Source organism: Salmo salar, chromosome ssa02 (assembly GCF_905237065.1).
Source record: "Salmo salar chromosome ssa02, Ssal_v3.1, whole genome shotgun sequence".
Taxonomy (NCBI): Eukaryota; Metazoa; Chordata; class Actinopteri; order Salmoniformes; family Salmonidae; genus Salmo; species Salmo salar.
In genome coordinates, this window is record NC_059443.1 from 28,850,617 (window position 1) to 28,877,949 (window position 27,333).

Consider the following 27,333-nt stretch of genomic DNA (forward strand, 5'->3'; position numbering starts at 1 on the left):
TTAGTATGTGTATATATGTGCCCTCTGTTCCCCATTGTCCATCGGTTATTTTGACCATGTCCATTGGTCTTGAGAGCACCTGTGCTGTTGTATCGGCTTCCATGCTACGTGTTATTGTGCACTTGTTTTACGGGTCTCGTCCCGTGTATTATTTAGAGGTTTACACCTCGCTCTTTTGTTTGGGTGGAGAAAATAAAAAACCCTATTACGTATTCCTGCACTTGTCTCCTATCATTATACAGCGTGACACCTTTCACAATATTTCAACAGCATTGTTTTACATAAGGGCATCAGCAATCACGGGTGAGTGAGCTGTGCATCATTGTGTGACTCAGTGAAAGTGTAAAGCTTATTTAGGACTATAATTTCCTCCTCATATTGTATAATATGGGTGTCTCCACACACCTAGGCCTAGGTTAATGATGGATTCAAGACAGGTGTCCCGCCCTGACCTGAGAGAGAGGGTTTGTTTCTCTATGTAGTTAGGTCAGGGTGTGGGGTGGGCATTCTATGTTCTGTATTTCTTTGTGTTGGGCCGAGTATGGTTCCTAACCAGAGGCAGCTGTCTATCGTTGTCTCTGATTAGGAACCATACTTAGGCAGCCTTTTTCCACCTGTGTTTGTGGGATCTTGTTTTTGTATTGCTGTTAGTAGCCTGCAAAACTTTTCGTTCGTTGTGTTGTTTATTGTTTCATTTTTTCCTGGTTCACCGTTAAATAAAATATGATGAACCCAACACACGCTGCGCCTTGGTCTACCTGTAACGACGGACGTTACAACAGGGTTGTTTATATTGAGCACAGATTCTCAGTTTGTCAGGGTCAAAGTAGGCTGTCATTCCGATCATTTGTGAGGTATAAAAAAAATCTGCTTAAGTCTTCAGTCATCTAAAATGATGTAGAATTGCATGAAAATGCGAATTTAAAAGGCCAACATTTTCCCGGAGCATAGGCTACAAACTTTTTCCTCCACGTTTGCAACTTTTGCAAGCGCCTCTACTCTACTGTTCTATGCCAGTAGCAAAAGCTATGATAACGCTTTATTATAAAGGTAAAAAAAAAAATGATGCATTCCGGTACCACACAGCTAGATATCTAGGCTACTCACCATACTATAGGCTACAGATTTGAATCACCACTGGAATAGTTATTTTTATGTAATTGAGTAGGCCTATATATTTGTTTAATCAAATTATTTATCTAACAATAAAAATCCTTATTTTGTAAGAAATGTAATGTCTTTTTACATGTTGCAAAAAAGTTCACTAAAGTAGCTGCTCATCTTTAGTTTGTAGGTATTTTCACTTGGTAATGAGAACTAAGTAATTATATAGAAATTGCTCATAGGTAACAATAAAGTTACACTTCACTTTAAATAGCTAAATCCTGTGTAAGAACTAGCGACAACCTTGTACTTACGACAGATATGTACTCTGTGGTGTATTAATGTGCTTATTTTCTCACTTGGATGGCGCTTTCAGAAGCTGACGATTTGATTGTCAGAATGGGTAACATACTTTGTAGGTACACAATAATTCAAAGTAAGTACACCTCAAGATACACGTCATAACTAAATCCTGTGTAACAACTAGTAATTACATTGTACATATGTAGATGTTACATGTACTCTGTGGTGTGCAAGTGTGTTTATTTTCTCACTTGGATGGTGCTTTCGGAAGCCTTAAAATGAGGGCCCGGTTGTCAGGATGGATAATGTACTATATAGGTACACATTAATTACAAGTAAGTACCCCTCATGATACACTTAATTTTAAGTAGCTAGATATTGTGTAACACCTAGTAGTTACATTGTACTTATGCAGATATTAAATGTACTCTGAGGTGTACTTGTGGGTTTAACCTCTCACTTGGCTGGCAAGAAGGTTCAAGTTGTTATTATTTTTACCAGGCAAATTGACTGAGAACACATTCTTATTTACAGCAACAACCTGGGGAATAGTTACAGGGGAGAGGAGGGGGATGAATGAGCCAATTGTAAGCTCGGGATGATTAGGTGGCGAAAGTAGTAATGAGGGAGAGATTGTGAATTTAGCCAGGACACCGGGGTTAACACCTCTACTCTTATGATAAGTGCCATGGGATCTTTATTCACCATAGAGAGTCAAGACACCTGTTTAACGTCCCATCCGAAAGTCTGACACCCTAAACGTACAAATATTTCTTTTATTTGAATCTGGGATGGCACCCGTATGGCAGACCTTAGTCAGTGAGGTTGACATATGTCTAAGCTGTTATTGTAAACTCAACCAAGTTAACCCAGATGGTACACTTTTGGGGGGCAAGTGCAAGCAACAACATTGCGGGGAGATTTTGAAAAGTGCATTTCACAGTAAGGTCATTCGAGTTTATTGAGCCTCCAATCTTTGTAATCTCGAACGCCCAGCGCATCTTTCCACAGGATATTACAACCTTGTGACAGTTATTACGGAATCAGATGCAGCTGAGAATTTGGTGGAAACTTGCACCTATCAAGTGCACATGCACTTAGCCTACAGTGCATTCGGGAAGTATTCAGACCCCTTCCTTTTTTCCACATTTTGTTACGTTACAAGCTTATTCTAAAACATTGAAATATTTTTTTACACCTCGTCAAGCTAATGACAAAGTGATTTACATATGTATTCAGACCCTTTGCTATGAGACTCGAAATAGAGCTCAAGTGCATCCTGTTTCCATTTGATAATCCTTGAGATGTTTCTACAACTTGATTGGAGTCCACCTGGGGTAAATTCAATTGAATGGACAAAATTTGGATAGGCACACACCTGCCTATATAAGGTCCCACAGTTGACAGTGCATGTCAGAGCAAAAACCAAGCGATGATGTCGAAGGACTTGTCCATAGAGCTCCGAGACAGGATTGTGTCGAGGCAAAAATCTGGGGAAGGGTAGCAAAATATTTCTGCAGCATTGAAGGTCCACAAGAACACAGTGGCCTCCATCTTTCTTAAATGGAAGAAGTTTGGAACCACCAAGACTCTTCTTAGAGCTGGCTGCCTAGGCAAACTGAGCAATCGGGGGAGAAGGGCCTTGGTCAGGGAGGTGACCAAGAACCCGATGGTCACTCTGACAGAGCTCCAGAGTTCCTCTGTGGAGATGGGAGAACCTTCCAGAAGGACAACCATCTCTGCAGCACTCCACCAATCAGGCCTTTATGTTAGAGTGGCCAGGCAGAAGCCACTCCCCAGTAAAAAGGCACATGACAGCCCGCTTGGAGTTTGCCAAAAGGCATCTTAAGGACTCTCAGACCATGAGAAACAAGATTCTCTGGTCTGATGAAAGCAAGATTGAACTCTTTGGCCTGAATGCCAACCGTCATGTCTGGAGGAAACATGGCACCATCCCTACAGTTAAGCATGGTGGTGGCAGTATCATGCTGTGGGGATGTTTTTCAGCAGCAGGGACTCTGAGACTATTCAGGATCGAGGGAAAGACAAATGAAGCAAAGTACAGAGAGATCCTTGATGAAAACCTGCTCCAGAGCGCTCAGGACCTCAGACTGGGGAAAATGTTCACCTTTCAACAGGACAACAACCCTAAGCAAAGAGCCAAGACAACGCAGGAGGAGCTTCGGGGCAAGTCTCTGACTGTTCTTGAGTGGCTGAGCCTGAGCCTGGACTTGAACCCGATCGAACATCTCTGGAGAGACCTGCAAATAGCTGTGAAGCGACGCTCCCCATCCAACCTGACAGAGCTTGAAAGAATCTGCAGAGAAGAATGGGAGAATCTCTCCAAATACAGGTGCGCCAAGCTTGTAACGTCATACCCAAGAAGACTCGAGGCTGTAATCGCTGCCAAAGGTGCTTCAACAAAGTACTGAGTACATTTTGTAAAAACCAGTTTTTGCTTTGTCATTATAGGGTATTGTTTGTAGATTGAGGGGGGGGGCTATTTAATCAGTTGTAGAATAAGGCTGTAAAGTGACAAAATGTGGAAAAAGTCAAGGGGTCTGAATACTTTCCGAATGCACTGTACATATACAGTATGTACAAATATTTCCAATGTAGTATGTGCAAAACAAACAAGGACCCTCTAAGTTTCGGTAACAGATGTATATGTACATGCGCACACACACACACGCTCCAGCGCAGTTCTGTCTCCTCAGTGGAAGCATAGCCTTCCCTCAGCCTCAAACAGCTTCTCTTCCTCTTCAGAAAGACAGTTTCCTTTCAAACTGTGGGTGAGTAATGACAGAGCACCTAATAATCAGGAACCAGCCATGCATTCAAAGACCCACAGCCATTACAAAGTAGAAATGGTGAAAGATGTGTTGAAATAACAACTTATCTAAGGAATATATAAAATACTATTATTAACCTGGTTAAAAATAGAGGAATGTGCCTTTAAGCGAGCATGCGTGTGACATTGCGTACACTCACCAGATCTCTTTGAGTGACGTGTTGTGGGAGAGAGCCTCTGACAGCTGTCTGATTCCATCCACTGTCAGCTGATTATTGATTAACCTGCGCAGAGTGGAACAGAGGGATCACTAGGTTAACCGGCTAACTTTTATTCACATTCAGAAATAACTTTGGTTCATTGATTCTGAAGCTAAACTTCATTATTGGTTGTTGGGAGTGTGTTGAGACTGGGGTCTGCTTTACCAGAGGTGAGATAGACCCGTGTTGGATCTGATCAGTTCTGCCATGTCTGGTGCTACATCATCTGACAACTCGTTTTGCACCAACCTAGAACACCACAACACACATTTAAACTGTACTGTACTCCAAGACACAGATACACATTTTCAAGTCTTGTGAACATGAGACAGGCATACATGAAGTTTAATTCAAGTCCTACCAGAAAATTCGGAGCCTGCTATTGTCTTTCAGTGCTTTGGCCAAGCTCCGCCCACCTTCTGAAGTGATGCCATTGGCTGAGAGACTGAGGGAGAGAAGAGCAGAGTGACATAGTGTAAAACAGATACTGTAGTTTCTCTGTGTATCTAAAAGTAAGAGTTCAATAACCAATACTGTATAGCTGATTATAAGTCTAATCCTGAATGCTGATTGGTTAAAACCCGCATTCCAGCCGGTGTCTATTCCATAAGTTACCACCGTGTCACGTTCGTGTGTATAGACGGACCAAGGCGCAGCGTGAGTAGCGTTCCACATCTTTATTAGAAAGTGAAACTTAGCAAAATACAAAACAATAAAGAATAAACGAAGCGTGACGACAATGCAGTGCTAACAGGCAACTAAACATAAACAATATCCCATAACCCCCAGGTGGAAAAAATGCTACTTAAGTAGGATCCACAATTAGAGACAACGATAACCAGCTGCCTCTAATTGGGAATCATACAAATCACCAACATAGAAAATAAACCTAGAACCCCACATAGAAAATATAAACTAGAACAACCCCCCAGTCACGCCCTGACCTACTCTACCATCGAAAATAAGAGCTCTTTATGGTCAGGACGTGACACACCGGCTAAATCTACCACGTTAAAATGCCTATTTACTCTGTTCCATCTGACTGCGCAATCCACTGTCTCGTTATTTGTGTAAACTTTGCTGTTTGTCTCTCCGAAATTTGCAACATTGTTTCAATATTCAAACTCAATCTCCAGCTGTCCCATAGTAATGAACGTGCCGGGAGTCGAAATCATGAAATCATAAATCAGCATAATTGTTATGGATATATACAAAGAACTATCCCTAGAAAACAGGTAAAACGAAACAAAGTGCAGCTAGTTTGCAGTCTTTCCAGCTTCAGTTTGATGTGATTGTGTTAGCTGTGTTGTTGGCTAGCTCCTCTGAACCACAGTGTCCTGACGAGAGAGCACATTTTCTATGCGAGGTGAAATTGCGCCTCATTATCACATTATTATAGATGTATCTAAATAAATGTCACTAGAAAACAGCTTAAACAAATGCAAATGCAAATGCAGCTACTTTGTTGTTATTCTGGCTACACTGTTTGACTTGACTGTAAGTTAGCCGTAGTTGGCTTGCTAGCAAGCAAGGGATAAGAATGGAACATTGGAACATAAATGGAACATTTAGGACGAACAACTGGGTCGCGTTCATAGACACAGAACAAAGACTGAACGACTGGGTTGCGTGTCTGGCACCTAAACCGATAGAACAAATGACCAGCCGGCTTGGGTAGCAACCCTAGATTTGTGTCGGGACTATATCTTGTGGAAGGATGAAATAGTATGAATAAATTCATCAAAATAACGTGTTTAATGAAAATGTCAACCATTATTTGAATATGTTGGTAACCAGTTGTATAAAAGTGATAATGCCCTTGAAGCCGGTGTTTGGAGGATATATTCGCACGGTTTGCCAGCCCTCGAATTCATCTCCGGCCTAACACCCGTGCCAATATATCCTCCAAACACCTGCTTCTCGGGCTTCATCACTTAAGTGTCTGTTAGTAAAATGATACACCAATGGGTTATACAACCTCAATACTGACAACAACTGTCATGAACCACAGCTGTGGGATAACTGAGAATGGCATGGCACAATTAGAGCCACTAGCTAGGTTTCCATTCAATTGGCACCAGATTTTCATGTGAATATCCTAAAAAGAAAATATGCAAATTTTCCCAAAAGTGGTAGAGGTCATATTCGTGTATGTAGGCAGCAGGGAAGTCAGGCGCAGGAGAAACCATGTTGGTTAATATGGAGTATTTAATAAAAAAACAAACTCCAAAACCAAAGTACAAAATAAATGGGTAAAGTATACCCGTCGCACACCGATACACAAACCCACGTAACATAACGTACAAACAATCACCGACAAGGACATGAGGGGAAACAGAAGGTTAAATACACAACATGATTAATTGGATTGGAAACAGGTGTGTAGGAAGACAAGACAAAACCAATGGAAAATGAAAACTGATCAATGATGGCTAGAAGACCGGTGACCTCGACCGCCGAGCACCATTCAAGCAAGGAGGGGCATCGACTTCGGCAGAAGCCGTGACAGTAGGTTAACACCAAATGGACTTGTTGCGGATAAAAATCAGTGCATGTTGACATAGCACACACAAAATGCTATTTTTCGCTTAAGTTTTCATGTACCAAATAAAATTAAAATCTACCGATCACAAAAGCTGTTGCGTTAAATAGCAAATGTGCCCAGTCTGGTATTGGCAAGTGCACTCTAGCCATCAGTTCTCAGATACAGTGAGGGTAGACTAGTCTACATGATGAGATTATTATGGATATTTCTATTTGTCAAACGGCAGTCAAGCATCGATCGTCATGTTACCAGAATAAGACATTCAATATTTATTGGAAAGGAGCATCTAGCTCATCACTGTTCACTTTCAGCACCCTGTGAAGTTCATCATACTTACAGTATTTCATTTGTAGCCTAATACACTGCATGGTTTCCCGAGTCGTAGTGGGAGGACCACACACCATATCAAAACACGGCTCTAAGTTACTTCGATATGATGGTTATAATATCAATATTTGTGGCGTTTCCACCGCCATTTTTTGCATTATTAATTTCACCGACACAAAAAGATCCCACCATGTCCAACAAACAAATGATGTCTCTGCATTTATAAAATTGTACCAAAATGTCCTGTTTCCATCACAGCTGTCAGCTGTCATTACTCACATAAAAACTCTGGATGGAAATGTGGTTACTGTGCCAAATACAATAATGAGATATCTTGCCATCTATCTCACCAGAGGTTGGTAAGACTTGGGTGATTCCTCAGGGCCTCTGCGAATGCTCTTGCTCCTTCATCCCCAATACTGTTCTCCCACATTCTGAAAAACAGGAACAATCCATCCAATGCACTCTGATCCAAAATTGAATAAAAAATATTGTATTAGTGCATTTACCCCACGTCAAAGATAGATGAGCTCTTCTGAATGGCACTGGCCAGATACCTGCCACCCACACTTGTGAAGTTGTTGCTGCCAACCCTTTGAACAAATAAAACTGCCAAAAATAAACATTTTAATTCATACACAAGTCATTATATCATTGACTGGACATACTAATTTACATACTTGACGACTCTTAACTTAGGACATTCCTCAATGATATGAGCAATTAGCTTGGCTCCGATGTCCGTGATATGATTATTGTAAAGTCTGTAAAATCAAGAAAACAGAAATACAGTCGCAGTCGCATCATATGAAGTTCGTCATACAGCACAATACAGTACTAAAGTTTGACAGGCAAGTTGACCCTGATAGACACTGACTCACCCCAGAACCTCCACCACTCTGTGTTTGATAAGCTCCTCAGCCAGTACTTCAATGCTGCTGTCTGAGATCTGATTGACACACAACCTGAAATGGAAAAACTAATTTAGCTGAAAAGCTATACTTTATTTGTGAGTGCACGTAGTCTTTTTTTTAAACATTGGCATAAAGTACATAGTGTTTCCATCTGCATATATTCCGAATTCCTCACCTCACCACGGTCATCTTACTGAATGAAGGCCTGAGCTGCTTGACCCCATAGTCACTGATGTTGTTGTTGTCCATGTCCACCCCTAGCCTCTTCCGCCGGTGCTGCAGCACAAAGTTGAGGGCACTGCAGTCGCCAGAGAACACATTACAGTAGCCCAGCTTGATATAGTCAGCTGTGATGCCCTTCGCAGTCAGCTGGGCCACCTCTTCACTTCCTGTCTCGAAGATGCAGCGCAGCATCCACAGGAAGTTAGGCAGCACATGCACCTTGCTGCCCTCCTGCTCTGTGCTGTGGAGTGGCAGGGCACGGAGGTGGGACCTCACGCTGGTGGACAGGTAGGACTTGAGGACCGCCCGCTTCCTCTTCAGTAGCACTGGAGGAACCATGTGCTCCAGCAGGCCGGCGTTGGCCTTAGACAGCAGTCCACACAGGAAGAGGTTGGCGTACTGGAGATGCTCGTTGGTCTTGAACGGATCCTTTCCCCTGGGTTTGGAGAAGCCACCGATGCAGGGAAAGACAAATGATAAACAAGATGTGTTGCCCCTCCTGCTGCACTCGGTGAAGAACTTGAGGATGTTGCCTACGCTGGCCTGTTCGTCCAGAACCAGAGAGAATGCAGCCAAGAAGGACTGCAGGGTGAGGTGAAGGAACTCAAAGGTAGAAGGGTTTCCACAGGCATCGTAGCGGCTGACCAGTCGGAGGAAACCCACCTGAAGGTCCTCCTCAGTCAGGCCACAGGAGGCCACCTCCTCCTGGTCGAACACAAAGCCTCCTCTCTCCGTGCCCAGCAGAGCCAGCTTGGAGAAGGCTGTCAGTGGCCTCAGCCCTGCCCTGAAGGTATCAGCGGGGCACCTGGTGTTTCTCTTCAGGAGGCCCGGTGGGGGAGCGCCCCCCCCGGCTGAAGAAGACTTCAGAAAGCAGAAGGAATATGTTAGTGAGGGTCACGCAAGCCTCTGGCAACTCAAAGTCGTCATAGACTGAGCGCAGGTGTTTAAAGCTCTTGAAGACGATCCAGCAGAAGAGGGGGATGGAGCAGAGGCCACAGATGTGGGGGCTGGCATCCAGCTGGACTGAAACCAGGTCCCGGTGCTCCTGCTCTTTGAAGTGTAGGTTGGTGTAGGTTTTAAGGTGGGCCGGAGAGAACCCACGCAGTGCCACCCTCTTCCGGATCACCCTGCTCTGGACAGCAGTGCCTGTCCGAGCCGTCAGGACCTTCCAGGAACCATTGAGCAGCTTCCCACAGAGCAGGTTAATGAGCAGCAGAAGAGGGTGAGTCTTCTCCTCTGGAGAAACCACCTCAGGCACGTTCCCCAGGTCCAGATCAGCCTGGATCTCATCATAGCCGTCAAACGTAAAGAGAACCTTTTTGGGGAAGCGGAGGATGTAGCGGAACACCTCATTGTCCATGTCGTGGTCAGGGTAGCAGTTGTATTTGAAAAGCAGGTCCCTGAGTGAGATCTCGTCTGTCTTCTTGAATGTGCTGAACATCCTACAGCGGAACTTGAAGAAGAACATGGCGTCTGTCTGTTCCAGCTCCCTCTTGGACCACAGCCTCTGGAGCTTCTGGAGGAGGATGGACTTGCCCACCCCAGCGTCCCCCGTGATGAGCATCGTCTCTGCCTGTGGGTTAAAGACACCCTGCTCTCCCAGGAGCTGCTCCAGACCCTCCAGGTGGCCCAGGCTCTCATTGCGGTCATTCAGGAGCTCCATCAGGGTGTCTGTATAGAGCTCCTCCAGCAGGGTTTCCTCTCGCTGGGCGTAGGATGCAATGAAGCATGTGTCTCGGCCCAGCTCGTGCCTCAGCTTCTCACAGTACCTACTAACTGAGAGGAGAGGGTGGTAGTGAGAATACACTGCAGTCTCATTCTCAACCACTGATATTCAGCCAAAATATACAGTAGTTGCCCTCGTGATTCTCTAAAATCTTACATTTTCAATGCTACACCATACAGTCTACTGACATACTTACTAGGGTCCGTGTTCTTCACTGGTATGTGCCGTATGAAGTCTGATGGCTGGTAGTTGATCTCTTTAAGCCATGGTTGGAGGTCTATGTATGCATCATAAACTTTGTAGAGAATATATAGGAAGTATTCACATGCCTGCTCCCCTTTGCTTTGGACCAATTCTAGGATTTGACGCACCTGCGCAATGTCAATCATAAGTAAATCATATTTTCTTTACAGTGATTCAATATTTAATAATAATTTGACAGCTAACAGTTTCCCTCTCACTTTCCACATTTTGATTATTGTGGCCGAACAGGATTTTTCACAGATAAGATACTGGCAACATACCAAATGCCATTGTATTGCAAAATCAAGTCTTGTCTTTATATTTTCTCATCTTAAAATCAATTAGTCCATTTTAGTTAGGGCCTAGTAGGCTATTTGTGAATGCAAGAACATGTCTTTGTGATGGGTACTTTGTCATTTAATATGACGTGTGGACATGTCTCCTCTCAGAAACCCTCCAACAGTAAATTACCTGGTCTGTCTTGGTGGCTGAGCGCTGGATGATTTCTGTATCCTCAATACACAGAAAGCCACTTTGTAGGAGGTTATCCAGAATGCACTGCGTGCTCTTCACCTGGGAGACCAGTAGCTCACGGTGCAAGGTGAACAGTTGGACAGTGGACACATGGTCCGTTAGTTCAGCACGGGCTTCCTCGGCACTGGAGCCCATAATATGCATGCAGCCGGAATTTAACTTTTACTGGAAGAGTGTAGGGGGAATTCAGCAGCGGAGTGGTTTCATTTCAAGAGGATAAAGCAGAGATTTCACAATTGTCTCCTGTGTGCATATTTATCTCCTGGATCAAATAACAGAGAATCATCAATTAGGAGAGAAATATGGATCCAACAAAATGGATAAAAGACATGTGAATGTGTAATGTACAGAATCACATACAGTATAATATGGGCTGGGACATTTAGCTTACCTTCAAAAACGCGTTGATAACATTGTTCTTATGGGCGCTCTCCTAAACCGCTGTGGAAAAACTTGGGAACCACAGCTCTCCATTAAAACAAATTCCTATTGCTTATGAAACTGTTGAAAATAGCGTACAACAGGATATTAATACAACTTTTCTCTAAGACCAGGATATTAACCAAACGTTTCTCTCGGACTGTTAGAAGAGTGATCTAGTCTTGTCTCAAACAATTTTCTGAAGAGAGGAAAAACACTGAACACTGTACTAGCTCGTTATCGGGTCTTTCCATGAGGAAGTGAAACCCAAAACAGCCTTGGATGATCGTAATTTTGCCTCGGATTGTGTAACTGCGCTTTTGGCATGCTGCGTTATCTGCCTCTCTCCACAGCAGGAGCAAAGCATAATAGTAAACACATTATACAGGACCGGTTCTAGCCTTTTGGGGGCCCTAAGCAAGATTTGGTTAGGGGACCCCAAGCTGGCGATAAAAATGTTTAGGGGCCCTCTCTTCACTGTGGAGAGAAATGAACGTTTTAAGGTTACTACAAGCTCCACTCCACTGATCTACGTGCTTGCGTGCACGTGGGCGGAGTGGGATGATATCCTCACCGGTTCCACTCCAATTCACAAGGGGGCAATAGAACAGTATTTAATTTTTTTATTTTCATTTTGTGAAAACATAGCTGGCAGCCTGGCTAGCTGGCTTTAGCCTGGCTAAAAACATAGAAAAGTAGCCAGCCTTTTTAGCTTCCCATATCTCCATGTGAAATAATTTGATTTATAACCTCTCTAGGGTAGGGGGCAGTATTTTCACATCCGGATAAAAAACGTACCCGATTTAATCTGGTTATTACTACTGCCCAGACACTAGAATATGCATATAATTGTTTGATTTGGATGGAAAACACCCTAAAGTTTCTAAAACTGTTTGAATGGTGTCTGTGAGTATAACAGAACTCATATGGCAGGCAAAAACCTGAGAAGATTCTGTACAGGAAGTGCCCTCTCTGACCATTTCTTGGCCTTCTACACTCTCTTTATTGAAAACAAAGGATCTCTGCTGTAACGTGACACTTTCTCAGGCTCCCATAGGCTCCCAGAAGGCGCCAGAACGTTGAATGATGACTTTGCAGCCCATGGCTGAAAAACAGTAGCGCATTTTGTAAGTGGTCGATCTGAGAACAATGAGACGGGCGCACGCATGCATGTGAAGAGTCCATTTTAGATTTTGAGTCTTTGAACGGAAAGGACGTCTCCCGTTCGGAAACGATCGCTTTTTTACGAGAAAAATCGCATAAAAATTGATTTTAAACAGCGTTTGACATGCTTCGAAGTACGGTAATGGAATATTCAGATTTTTTTTGTCACGATACGCGTACGCACGTCACCGTTCGGATAGTGTCTTGAACGCACGAACAAAACAGAGGATATTTGAACATAACTATGGATTATTTTGAACCAAAACAACATTTGTGGATGAAGTAGAAGTCCTGGGAGTGCATTCTGACGAAGAACAGCAAAGGTAATCCAATTTTTCTTATAGTAAATCTGAGTTTGGTGAGTGCCAAACTTGGTGGGTGTCAAAATAGCTAGCCCGTGATGGTGAGCTATCTACTCAGAATATTGCAAAATGTGCTTTTGCCGAAAAGCTATTTTAAAATCGGACACCGCGATTGCATAAAGGAGTTCTGTATCTATAATTCTTAAAATAATTATGTTTTTTGTGAATGTTTATCGTGGGTAATTTAGTAAATTCACCGGAAGTTTGCGGTGGGTATGCTAGTTCTGAACGTCACATGCTAATGTAAAAAGCTGGTTTTTGATATAAATATGAACTTGATTGAACAAAACATGCATGTATTGTATAACATAATGTCCTAGGAGTGTCATCTGATGAAGATCATCAAAGGTTAGTGCTGCATTTAGCTGTGGTTTGGGTTTATGTGACATTATATGCTAGCTTGAAAAATGGGTGTCTGATTATTTCTGTCTGGGTACTCTGCTGACATAATCTAATGTTTTGCTTTCGTTGTAAAGCCTTTTTGAAATCGGACAGTGTGGTTAGATTAACGAGAGTCTTGTCTTTAAAATGGTGTAAAATAGTCATATGTTTGAGAAATTGAGGTAATAGCATTTCTAAGGTATTTGAATATCGCGCCACGGGATTCCACTGGCTGTTGAGTAAGTGGGACGATTTCGTCCCACATACCCTAGAAAGGATAATAACAAAATATATCCGGAAAAATGTTCTTATATTTGCCAGGGTAACCTAAAACATTATCCCAGTTTGAAATGCTGCTTGTGTATTCATTCCCATATCAGCTAAAAATAGAACCACATGTTTTGGTTATGGAGAAAAAAGCACATACTGTATCTCATAGCTGTTTTTACCAGTAGCCTGGAATCAGTAGTTATTACTTCTAAACAAAATACATTTTGGGGGGAATTCAAATAAGGTTTATTGTTTGAACAGTCACTGAGAATATATTTGCTTATCAATGCAAAATAGGCTACTTTGATGCATAGCCTATTAATAGTCTATATATAAGATCAATGAACCAGGCAAGCTTCATTGCCTACACAACACTACCTCCACGGCTACGGAAGGGATGATTACAATTTTTTTATGTGGCATGGGAGTATATGTTGAATGTCGGAGCGCACTACAAGGAGCCGCCCCTTTTGTGACGAAAAATGACATGGCGACACACTGTCGGCACAGTTTGCATATTCTGTGTGGACCCCTTTAAAGTTCATTTTTAAAGCTAATTTCCTCTAATTCTACTCATTTTGCCATGGGGTGGAGAGAAATGTTTGCAGTTTTAAAGCTAATTTCCTGCAATTCTACACATTTTATAATGACTTATGCCATGTTAATGATATCTGAGTGAGAATGACGAACAAAATCAATGTGAGCCCCCTGGAGGTCAGGACCCCTTGGCACATGCCCTGTGTTCCGGTCGGTATTCGGCCTGCCCCAGTATCTGTGCATTAGAGACCTCCCTAACTCACAGGAAGCTCTGATTCAAACTCCCATTCGCCATACTTTTGTTACTGTAACGGTTGGCGTCGGGAATGGAGGACCAAAACGCAGCAGGAATGTGGATGCTCATCTTGTATTTTATTTTAAAATAAAGTGAACACCAAAAACGGAAAAACGCATGAACAAAACAGTCTTGTCAGGCTCACACATGCAAAACAAGAAACAATCTCCCACAAACACTTAACCAAACACATACCCATATATAGGACTCTCAATCAGAGGCAACTAGAAAACACCTGCCTCCAATTGAGAGTCCAACCCCAATAAACTAGACATAGAAATACAAAAGACTAGAGACCACATAGAAATACAAACCTAGAACATAACCCCAAAAACCCAGAAATAATAAATCAAACACCCTACTACATAAAACACCACCCCGAACCACATAAACAAAATACCCTCTGGCACGTCCTGACCAAACTACAATAACAAATAACCCTTATACTGGTCAAGACGTGACAGTACCCCCCCAAAGGTGCAGACCCCGGATGCACCTCATAAATAATAATTTTAAAAAAAACAACAACAAAAAAATCCCCCTAAACTAAAGGGAGGGAAGGGAGGGTGGCTGCCGTCACCGACGGCACTTGTGCTACACCCCCCCCTCCCCAACCCACCTATACAGGAGGTGGTTCTGGCTCCGGCCTACTGTCCTCCAGAATGCAGACAGACTTGATTCGTTTCAGGCCGTAGGCAGACTCCCCTTGTTCCGGATCGTAGGCAGACCTCTTTCTTTCCACACTGTAGGCAGACTCATTAAATACATAGTTAATCATTTTTAGTTCCGGATCGTCCACTGACTCCCTCGGTTCCGGGTCGCAGGCAGACTCCCTCGGTTCCGGGTCGCAGGCAGACTCCCTCGGTTCCGGGTCGCAGGCAGACTCCCTCGGTTCCGGGTCGCAGGCAGACTCCCTCGGTTCCGGGTCGCAGGCAGTCTCCCTCGGTTCCGGACTAGACACTACTGCCGGATACTCTGGACCGCACACTGGTGCCGGATACTCTGGACCGCACACTGGTGCCGGATACTCTGGACCGCACACTGGTGCCGGATACTCTGGACTGCACACTATTGCCGGATACTCTGGACTGCACACTATTGCCGAACTCTCGAGACTGGGCTGACGCACTGGAAGCCTGATGCGTGGTGCTGGTACTGGAGGTATCAGCCTGGGAACACGTACCTCAGGGCTAGTGCGGGGAGCGGGAACAGGCTGTACTGGACTGGACTGACTCATTGGAAGCTTGATGCGTGGTGCTGGTACTGGACGTGCCAGACTGGGGTTTCGCACTTCCGGGTCAGCACGAGAGGCAGGAACTGGAAACACCGGGCCATGGAGGCGCACAGGCGGTTTTGATCGCACCTCCTGCACAACCCGTCCTGGCTGGATGGAACTAGTAGCCCTGTACGAGCGGGGTGCTAGTACAGGGCGAACTGGGCTGTGCAGGGGCCTGATGGTTGCCGTGCGTAGAGCGGGCGTAGGGTAGCCTGGTCCTAGGAGGCGCACCGATGACCAGACGCGCTGCGCAGGCATCCTCCTACCAGGCTGGATGCCCACTCTAGCACGGCATCTGCGAGGGGCTGGAATAACTCGTACTGGACTGTGCGTGCGTATGGGCGAGATCGTACGCACTTCTTCAAAACTCGGCGCCCTCCACTCCATACGGTCCTCCATATAAACACGGGTAGCTGGCTTATGGCTCATCCTTGGCCCAGCCAAACTACCCGTGTGCCCCCCCCAAAACAATTATTGAGGGTGTCTCTCGTGCTTCTCCCTCAGCGTGTACAAGGCCTCGTACCTCCGCCTCTCCGCCTTGGCTGCCTCGATTTTCTCCCGTGGGCGACGGTATTCCCCAGCCTGGTGCCAAGGTCCAGCCCCGTCCAGAATTTCCTCCCAGGTCCATTTCTCCCGCCAGTCCATATCAAATTCCCTTTGCTCCTTACTCTGCTTGGTCTTTTTGTGGTGGGAGATTCTGTAACGTTTGTCGTCGGGAATGGAGGACCAAAACGCAGCAGGAATGTGGATGCTCATCTTGTATTTTATTTTAAAATAAAGTGAACACCAAAAACGGAAAAACGCACAAACAACAAAACAGTCTTGTCATGCTCACACATGCAAAACAAGAAACAATCTCCCACAAACACTTAACCAAACACATACCCATATATAGGACTCTCAATCAGAGGCAACTAGAAAACACCTGCCTCCAATTGAGAGTCCAACCCCAATAAACTAGACATAGAAATACAAAATACTAGAGACCACATAGAAATACAAACCTAGAACATAACCCCAAAAACCCGGAAATAATAAATCAAACACCCTACTACATAAAACACCACCCCGAACCACATAAACAAAATACCCTCTGCCACGTCCTGACCAAACTACAATAACAAATAACCCTTATACTGGTCAGGACGTGACAGTTACTCACTAAATTTGGAGTTTCGCTGAGCAACTATATCCATTTTCTCCCATTACGGCCGGTATGCATTTCCTAAAAATATCTAAATAACATTTACAAGCAACCGAAAAGAATATCCTCTTCGGCACCTCCATTGTATTGAGCTGTTGTAGACTTCCGACCTGTGGCATTAATGTTTGATGTATGGTGCCTTCATACCCCTTGATTTATTTCACATTTTGTTGTGTTACAGCCTGAATTCAAAATGGATTAAATATTTCTTTTTCTCACCCTGATCTGTTTCAACCGTCTTTGTGCTTGTCTCCACCCCCCTGCAGGAGTCGCTCATCTTCCCATTATCCTCTGTGTATTTATACCTGTGTTCTCTGTTTGTCTGATGCCAGTTTGTCTTGTCAGGTCTTACCAGCATTCTTTCCCGCATTCCTGTTGCTCTAGTTCTGTTTCCTAGTTCTTCCCAGTTCTGACAATTCTGCCTGCCCTGACCCCGAGCCTGCCTACTGTCCTGTGCCTGCCTGACTCTGACCTGATTACGAACCTCTGCCTGCCCTGACCCCGAGCCTGCCTGCCGTCCTGTACCTGCCTGACCTTGACCTGATTACGAACCTCTGCCTGCCCTCAACCTGCCCCGTGTTTCTAATAAATAATCTGAAAACTGTACTATCCGCCTCCAGTGTCTGCATCTGGGTTATATCCTGAGTCGTGATACACCCATCTACACACAATACCCCATAATGACAAAGTGAAGACATGTCAATTTTTTGTAGAAGAACCTTTGGCAGCGATTAAGCTGCTGGCTTTCTGGGTAAGTCTCTAAGAACTTTCCACACCTGAATTGTCCAACATTTACCCATTTACCCTTTTCAAAATTCTTCAAGCTAGATTTTCAAGTAGATTTAAGTCAAAACTGTAACTCGGCCACTCAGGAACATTCACTGTCTTCTTGGTAAGTAACTCCAGTGTAGATTTGGCCTTGTGTTTTACGTTATTGTCCTGCTGAAAGGTGAATTCATCTCAGTGTCTGGTGGAAAGCTGACTGAACCCAGTTTTCCTCTAGAATTTTGCCTGTGCTTAGCTCCATTCCATTAATTTTTGTGTCCTGAAAAAATCCCCAGTCCTTAACGATTACAAGCATACCCATAACATGATGCAGCCACCACTATTCTTGAAAATATGGAAAGTGGTACTCAGTAATGTGTTGTATTGTATTTTCCCCAAACCAAACACATTGTATTCAGGAAAAAAAGTTAAATGCTTTCCCACATTTTTTGCAGTATTACTTTAGTGCCTTGTTGCAAAACATGATGCATGTTTTGGAATATTTTTTTATTCTGTACAGGCTAACTTCTTTTTACTATCTTTTAGGTTAGTATTGTGGAGTAACTGCAGTGTTGTTGATCCATCCTCAGTGTTCTCCTATCATAGCCATTAAACTCTGTAACTGTTTTAAAGTCACCATTGGCCTCATGGTGAAATCACTGAGCAGTTTCCTTCCTCTCTGGCACCTGAGTTAGGGAGGACGCCTGTTTCTTTGTAGTGACTGGGTGTATTGATACACCATCCAAAGTGTCATTAATAATGTAACCATGCTCAAAGGGATACTCAATGTCTAGGTGCCCTTCTTTTCCAGGCATTAGAAAACCTACCTGGTCTTTGTGGTTGAATCTGTTTGAAAAATATCACTGCTCGACTAAGGGACCTTACAATTATCTGTATGTGGGGTACAGAGTCAGTCAGTCCATGCAATTTATGTGACTTGTTGAGCAGATTTTTAATCCTGAACTTATTTGGGCTTGCCATAACAAAGGGGCTGAATACAGTGCATTTGGAAAGTATTCAGAACCCTTGACTTTTTTCACATTTTGTTACGTTACAGCCTTATTCTAAAATGGATTTAAAAAAATCCAAAATCAATCTACACACAATACCCCATAATGACAAAGCAAAAACAGATTTGATGTCTTTTCAAATGTATAAAAAATGTACTGAGTCTGAATACTTATGTAAATGTGATATTTCATTTAATTTTTTACATTTGGCAAAAATTCTAAACCTTTTTTGCTTTGTAATTATGGGGTATTGTGTGTAGATTGATGAGGGGGGAAGAAACTATCATCAATTTTAGAATAAGGCTGTAACGTAACAAAATGAGGAAAATGTCAAGGGGTCTGAATACTTTCTGAATGCACTGTATGTTGGGAACCAGCCCTGACATTGTACCCAATCAATCAAGTAGTGTGTGTGTGTGTGTCTGTGTGTCACACTTCCCAAGCAAAATAGAGAAACTTTGGTGAAACAAAATGCTATGCCAGACATTGTCATTCATTTGGCATCACATCTAAAATGACTGGCTCACATTTTACAAGGAACATTTGGGAATATATACCAGTGTGCCACTTCATTTTTTTTTTATTTACTCTAATGCATTTTTACTTAAGCTGATTGTTACTCAAGTGTACAACGGGGACATTTGAACTTAGACAACTGAGTCTTATGTCAATTTCCCTCTAAGGTTGTTACATTAAGTGATTTCTCTTTCATCTTCTTTCCTCTGGTACCATCTACAAGCTTTTTCCTTTATCAGCAGGTGTCAACATGGTGATGTCATCTAAAATGGACGGACCGCTGTAGCCGTTGGTTTCCACTGCCTCCAGCTTCTTAATGTAATCCAGAGGTAAGCCGTTTTGTTTTGCTCCAAGACAAACAACCTGTAGGACAAAGTTAGTTGCTTTTGTTAATAACACGACCCATGGGTATTTGCATAAATCATTCTACTTCTGTATTGGGTTTCGACATTTTGCCATTAAATATAAAACACTTTTTACACCTGTAGTCATTGTTCATGCATTTGGATATGGCCAATGGAGGCATCCTTCAAACTGGCTATCAAAACAATCATTATTTGTGTATGATTAGGCTGCTTTATAGCAAAAGAAAGAGACATATAGCGTACCTGTTTGTATGGAGGCGAGGTCTTGTGAACTGTGAAGTTGTTCATCTGGTAGGTTCGGCAGAGGACCTCTCCCTCATCTGTGTTAATGGTAACGTCTAGTGGACTGTAGAATCCTATTCCCACTCCTTCCTGCCTGGAGAACACACAGTTAAGGGCAGTTAGAAGTTGTTAATCCTTTGGAGATACTGTTGATTGAAGTTAAAAATTCATGCCATTCTCTACAGTCTGTAAAACAATCCAGAATGTTACATATAAAATGCCATAGACATCAGTTGTACCACTTTTTCCACTGGAACCAGAATTTTATTAGGACCTGCTTGAGGGAAGAGAACTAGGGTAACCAGGGGCTTATGTCTATGGATTCAGCCTTCTGGGCAAATATGTACATTTGGAATATCCCACTATAGGTCCTAAGACATCATCTCAGCAACAGTTCCTATTCAGGGCTGTTAAACTTCACAAACCGCACCCCATAGTGATAGGCCTATAACACCGTAAATGAGCCACCCACTTGTCTAAACTGATGAGGTTGTCCTTGTCCATCTTCCAGACCACTCCCCAGACCACATCTCCCTTGGACTCTTCTATAGTTGCAACACCACCATGCCAAGAGTTGTTGTTGTTGAACTCTTTCTTCCAGTATCCAAATTTAATCACATGATCCTGTCAAGTAGAATATTCAAAAGCATACACCGTAACTTCATAATCACATGTACGTAGCCTAATCACAAGTATATGTTAAAGCACTGCTAACAGCTTAATTAACAGCTTGCACACGTATCATGGCAAATGAAAACTCCGGTGCCAACCTACAATGCTTGGTTCCAACTTCTCAACAAAACATACGCACTGAAGCCTACCTTCAAATTGCCCGTTGTAACAAAAACCGCGGATGGATTCTTCAGCTGCAGTCTTTCCTTCAACAGATTACTGCCATAAGCGAAATACATAAAGTAGTCGGACACAGATGTGTTTGAAACACTTGTTCCATTATTTTCAGCGGTGGCAGGAACCGCTTTTGACGCAATTTGTTGATGGAACAGTGCAAGTAAAATCGTGTAAGTAAGGTATGACATGGCCTATCCGCTTTGTGATGGTGAGTATGTTAACCAGTTGAAAATGTTGTATTTTTATTACTTGCTGTCTCTAGAGAATGGGCTCCCCTACTGTACCTCAGTGTGACGGCGCGCTGATTGGCTGAGCGCTAAACGAGGGGCATGCATGAACAGACTAACAGACAGAACACCCTGTCCCCTTTAGTTGATAAGATTATCCTTCTTTTCATTACATTTCTAGCATGCTTCAGTTATCATAACAAAACATAGTATCCATTCTGGGTGAAATGAGAGAGGGATTTTTATAATAAATTAATGCAATTTAAACTAGTGTTAATAGTGCCACTTGAAACCCAGTGGTGTAAAGTACTTAAGTAAAAATACTTTAAAGTACTACTTAAGTAGTTTTTTTGGGGTATCTGCACTTTACTAATTATATTTTTGACAACTTTTAGTTTTACTCCACTACATCCCTAAAGAAAATAATGTACTTTTGACTCCATTCTCTGACACCCAAAAGTATTTGTTACATTTGGAATATTTAGCAGGACAGGAAAATGGTCCAACAAACTTAAAGAGAAAATCCCTGGTCATCCCTACTGCATCTGATCTGGTGGACTCACTAAACACAAATGCTTTGTTTGTAAATTATGTTGGAGTGTGCCCATCTGAGTATTACAATTGTTGGAAAAATTACTTGTGTCATTCACAAAGTAGATGTCCTAACCAACTTGCCAAAACTATAGTTTGTTAACAAGAAATTTGTGGAGTGGTTGAAAAACGAGTTTTAATGTCTCCAACCTAAGTGTATGTAATCTTCCGACTTCAACTGTACATTTACTTTCGATACTTAAGTGTATTTAAAACTGAATACTTTTAGACATTTACTCAAGTAGTATTTTACTAGGTGACTTTCACTTATTTTAGTCATTTTCTATTAAGGTATCTTTACTTTTACTCAAGTATGACAATTGGGTACTTTTTCTACCAATGTCGAAACCAGACTTTTTTGCAGTGTTGTTGGGCTAATATTCACATCCGTAGCAACATCCCCCTGTAAATCCTTTCTCAATAGAAGCATTCAGGAATTGTAGTTAAGATTAAAGTTAAGAAGTAAGATTAGGAGATTAGGTTTATGTTAAATAACTTCTATATTTTCCAATACTATACATGTTTCACTTCAAAAAGGATTCTGAAGTTATATTCCACCGATACAATAATTGTTTATGTCATTTGCGCAATACATTTAGTGTATGCATTATTTTGTGGAAAGGGGAGTTAGAAAGAGGTGAGCAACAACAAACTTATCTGTGTACAACAGCCTCTTTCTTTCTGTCAAAGCCAGTAAGAAAACAGACCAAAAAAAAGATTGCACAGATAGTCATATATACTCAAACTGCAGCACAAGCATCAAGTCATTCTAACTGACCAGTGTCTCTGAGTTACTTCACAAGAAATATGAGCCTGGTCTGTGTTCAGTTGGGACTATTTGCATTTTGGATCTTTGGTTCCTGGGGTTGGCTGAGTAACAAATGCATCCTCTATGAGAAAGTGTATTACTGGGTGTACATTCACGTTAACTGCCCAAGCATGATCGGCTTCACTGCCAGGTGCTGGGATATATATGACCTCAAAGTCAACCTCTCTGTTGTTCCGTCAAACTACCAGACCCTCTGTCTCGAGATCATGAGTGGATACGTAATGCAATCTGTCGCTCTCTCTCGATTTTATGCTCTTGAGAGACTTCACCTAGAGGGCTTTCTACCCACAATTCTCCTTGGCACCTTCAAGGGACTGCCCAGTGTAAAGACACTCTCTCTGAACTGTAAGGGGATGATACAGTGCAACAATGCATCGCTTCTATCCAACACTTTCAGGTACCTGACTAATCTGTAGGAACTTTCTATTGAGGATCGCATGCTTTCTGTGATGGCACTGGACGTATTTGGAGGGATCCCCCTTTTGAAGAAACTCACAGTCAACAGATGTTGTACACAGGAGCTATCTGATTTGCTATGCAGGATAGTTAATATGTCACAGTCAATAACAAGCCTGACATTTAAGTCAGAGGAGATAGTCACTTTGAGACCACCAAACTGCTCTGACACCAAAGGAGCTGTTCTTGAGCTTCCTCATTTCTATTATCTTCAAGAGGTGAGATTTTCATTCCCTAATGCTCATCACTTAGAAAAAGGTGCATTCAAATGCTTTGAAAACATCACAGATCTCTCTGTGTCCATAGTTGATGAGCCACAGACACAGCTTCTGCAGTCTGGCATCAGAAGACTACAGGTGTTTGATTTTTACAACAAATGCATTTCCTTTGAGTCAGTTTGTGAAACAGTATTCAAACTCTCAAACACAGAAATTAATATAAGAAATTATGAATTCTGGAACATCACCACATCTGCTGTGAGAAACTGCCAGGGGATAAAGAGAATTCATTTCTATTATTATGAACATGATGCAATTAACTTGAGTTTGATCCATTATTTGAAGAATCTCGTTGATTTGGGTGTTTTCCTTACGCACTCTAGGGGAAGTTGAAATCAGTATGCTTTGTGACACCCAAAAGGGTCCCGTTCTGTGGCTGAAAAAAACGTGTCTGTTTAGCTTTCACATCACAAACATCACCTCAGAGCAGTTTGGTTGCTTGAAGAATCTGGAACAGATGATTTTGTTAGGAAATCAGATTACCACTGTTGCAGACTTTACATTTAAGGAACTAGGCAAATTGAGTTTCCTAGACCTACGGAATAACAAGATCTCTCAAATAACAGTTTCTTTGGCCTGCATGGCTTGGAGACCCTAATTCTGGAACTAAACCCACTTGAAACGATTGAAGCATTTGCCTTCATCCACCTCACTTTGCTGAAGCATGTATGTTTAGGGGACTTTCACCCTTGCCTAGTGAGTTGGAGAGTAGCGTGAATGCGAATCTGACACACATATTTGGTGTTTTCCCTCAAGGGTTAATGCACATTAACATTTCTTCCATGTGGTACACCCTCAACATCATCATCGGCTGCAACAGCACCCCAAAACCAGGGATTTCTCTTCAGCTCAGTGCCACAACTTTATTCTTCCAGGACTGCTGGAGACCGTTTTTCCAGTCCGTCGTCAGCCTCATAGCCATAAGAGAACGCCTCCTGTGTGGGTCTCATTTTGCCGCAAGATACTTCACCACTCTATAGTACTTTGGCTTCAATTCTGTGCTGTCAGACACATTTGTGGACATGACTGACCTGAACACACTTGTAGAGCTGAGGACAAACAGCTGTATAGTTTCAAAAGTATACTGTAAATTAGATTAAAAGCTGTACTGTATGCAAGCCAACCAAGTCTGGCCTGCCTGCATTTTTTAAAGTATGAATGGGGTTTAAGAGCAGTAGTGGTCTAAAGAATAAGAAGTATGACAGATTATTGCAAAAGTGCACTCACAAGGTAACTGATTATAATCCAACTGTAGGTATCTGACGCTAATGGGAGTGGAACTCTACCGGCAGCCAGGGCTGGCCACTATGTTCCACAACCTCACCAAGCTGAAGACCCTGAACCTGGTCACCTGCAGGATCCTCAGTCTGGAGGAGGAGATGAGCAGAGACCTGCATTCCCTCAGGTAGATAATAGAAACACCCACCCATATGAAGGCAGGCGCAGTTTGAACCCATCCCACTGAGCACAGATGTCAGTTCAATGTCTAGTTTTGATTTATATTTAGTTGTCAACTAACTGTGAATTCAACGTGAAGTCAACAACATATGTCACCATGTCATTGGATTGAAGTTAAAAGTTGGTTGAAAATACGAAATGCCCTTACGTTGATGACTTTTTGCAAATCCAATCAGTTTTACAACTTTGGATACAACTTTGAGTCAACCAGTTTTTGCCCAGTGGGATGCCACAAGGGACCATGTGTGGTCTGGATTTGCCACCACTAGACAAGACTCCGGCACTACGAGCTACAACTACAAATGATTCTGTGTTTGATTGGCTAGCAGCATCTACAAGCTGGCCTCCAATTGGGCCGTTAGAGTGAACTGTTTTCTGCCTTCTCCTCAGGCAGATGTCAGTCCACATCCCAGAGGAGTTCAGTGTGTTGGAGAGCTTCCCAGAGCTGCTGACCAACCCGAGGTACCTACTACTCTACCATGTTCTCCTGGACTGCAGCTGTGACAACACCTGGCTGGTCGCCTGGGCTGAAAGACAGCCACATGTCCAGGTCGTATTTTATCACCCTGGGGAAGCAGACGTAACATGTAAAAACGAGAATGGAATCCAGAACTTTGCCAGGTAAGAAGAAAGATGTACTGATAATGAGGAGCATACCATTTATTGTACAACCATATAGGCAACACACGCATAGAACACCAGCATGGCCGTTTAGCATTTGGACTTGCCATCTAGGCCTGGATGTTTAGCCACGACCTGTTTTGAAAGCTTTCTCTATTGATGGTGTCCATAATATGAGTATTCTAAGTGTCAAGGCATGTCTTTGTTTCTATCATTGCGCCATCCATCTCAGGTACTCAGCAGCCAACTGTTCCCTGGATGTGGGCTTAGTCCTGTTCCTCAGCACTTCGGTGGGCCAGCTCCTCTTCATGCTGGTGGTGTCATCATCATCATTGTTATTTGTCAGTATATACCTATTCCTGAAGAGGACTTATAGATGTAATGTTGAGGGTTTCTCTAACCAGTGGGTTAGTGAACACAGTTCTCTATCTAGGCAGGTTTGAGTTCCTGGAGAAAAATAAATGCTGTCGCTACCTTGCTTTCAAACCAAGGTGCATGAACAGTGGAGCAAACTGGAGATGAGAAGATATTCAGCAACTCTTGGTAGGACAATGGAAGATGTTGAAGCAAACTTATATTGTCCTACCAGGAGTTGAGTTCCTAAACATGGCAGTTTGTTCAAGCTGTTGTTAAGCGTTAGATCGGTGGTTGGCTCTCTCCTTGTCGCTTTTCATAATCCGCTCCAGCTCAGCCATGACAGGCAGTGGGCCCTCATAGTTGTTGGTCTAGATGGCCTTCATCTTCTTCTGGTAGTTCTTCGGCAAGCCATTCTACTCCGCCCCCATTAAAATCACCTGGGGCAACCAGAGAACATTTATTTTTTTCACCTTTAGTTAACCAGGTTGGCTAGTTGAGAACATGTTCTCATTTGCAACTGCGACCTAGCCAAGATAAAGCATAGCAACTCGACACATAGAGTTACACATGGAATAAACAAAACATACAGTCAATAATACAGTAGAACAAAAGAAAACAAAATAGTCTATATACAGTGAGTGCAAATGAGGTAAGTTAAGACAATAAATAGGTCATGGTGGCGAAGTAATTACAATATAGCAATTAAACACTGGAATGGTAGATGTGCAGAAGATGAATGTGCAAGTAGAGATACTGGGGTTCAAAGGAGCAAGATAAATAAATACAGTATGGGGATGAGGTAGGTAGATAGATGGGCTGTTTACAGATGGGCTAAGTACAGGTGCAGTGATCTGTGAGCTGCTCTGACAGCTGGTGCTTAAAGCTTGTGAGGGAGATATGAGCCTCCAGCTTCAGAGATTTTTGCAGTTCGTTCCAGTCATTGGCAGCAGAGAACTGGAAGGAAAGGCGGCCAAAGGAGGAATTGGCTTTGGGGGTGACCAATGAGATATACCTGCTGGAGCGCATGCTACGAGTGGGTGTTGCTATGGTGACCAGTGAGCTGAGATAAGGCGGGGCTTTACCTAGCAGAGACTTGTAGATAACCTGTAGCCAGTGGGTTTGGCGACGAGTATGAAGCGAGGGCCAACCAACGAGAGTGTACAGGTCGCAATGGTGGGTAGTGTATGGGGCTTTGGTGACAAAACGGATGGCACTGTGATAGACTGCATCCAGTTTGTTGAGTAGAGTGTTGGAGGCTATTTTATAGATGGCATCACGGAAGTCGAGGATCGGTAGGATGGTCAGTTTTACGAGGGTGTGTTTGGCAGAATGAGTGAAGGATGCTTTGTTGCGATATAGGAAGCCAATTCTAGGTTTAATTTTGGATTGGAGATGCTTAATGTGAGTCTGGAAGGAGAGTTTACAGTCTAACCATACACCCAGGTATTTGTAGTTGTCCACGTATTCTAAATCAGAGCCGTCCAGAGTAGTGATGCTGGACGGGCGAGCAGGTGCGGGCAGTGATCGATTGAATAGCATGCATTTGGTTTTACCTACGTTTAAGAGCAGTTGGAGGCCACAGAAGGAGAGTTGTATGGCATTGAAGCTCATCTGGAGGTTAGTTAACACAGTGTCCAAAGAGGGGCCAGAAGTATACAGAGTGGTGTCGTCTACATAGAGGTGGATCAGAGAATCACCAGCAGCAAGAGCAACATCATTGATGTATACAGAGAAGAGAGTCGGCCCGAGAATTGAACCCTGTGGCACCCCCATAGAGACTGCCAGAGGTCCGGACAACAGGCCCTCCGATTTGACACACTGAACTCCATCAAAGAAGTAGTTGGTAAACCA

The 27,333-nt window shown here is 43.0% G+C and overlaps 1 protein-coding gene and 2 pseudogenes across 1 annotated transcript; 1 reads left to right on the top strand and 2 right to left on the bottom strand.

The window, feature by feature from the left end:
* Positions 1 to 3,352: 3,352 nt before the first annotated feature.
* LOC106579385 (nucleotide-binding oligomerization domain-containing protein 1-like) lies at positions 3,353 to 11,641 on the bottom strand (annotated as a pseudogene).
* A 7,575-nt stretch (positions 11,642 to 19,216) lies between these two features.
* cg024 (CG024 protein) lies at positions 19,217 to 20,924 on the bottom strand. Its single transcript, NM_001141211.2, is given in 4 exon segments — positions 19,217 to 19,532; positions 19,778 to 19,910; positions 20,289 to 20,440; positions 20,638 to 20,924. Coding segments are annotated over 4 exon segments (648 nt in total). The 5' UTR covers positions 20,854 to 20,924; the 3' UTR covers positions 19,217 to 19,385.
* A 1,366-nt stretch (positions 20,925 to 22,290) lies between these two features.
* On the top strand, positions 22,291 to 25,129 carry LOC106579039 (leucine-rich repeat-containing protein 4-like; annotated as a pseudogene).
* Positions 25,130 to 27,333: the final 2,204 nt, after the last annotated feature.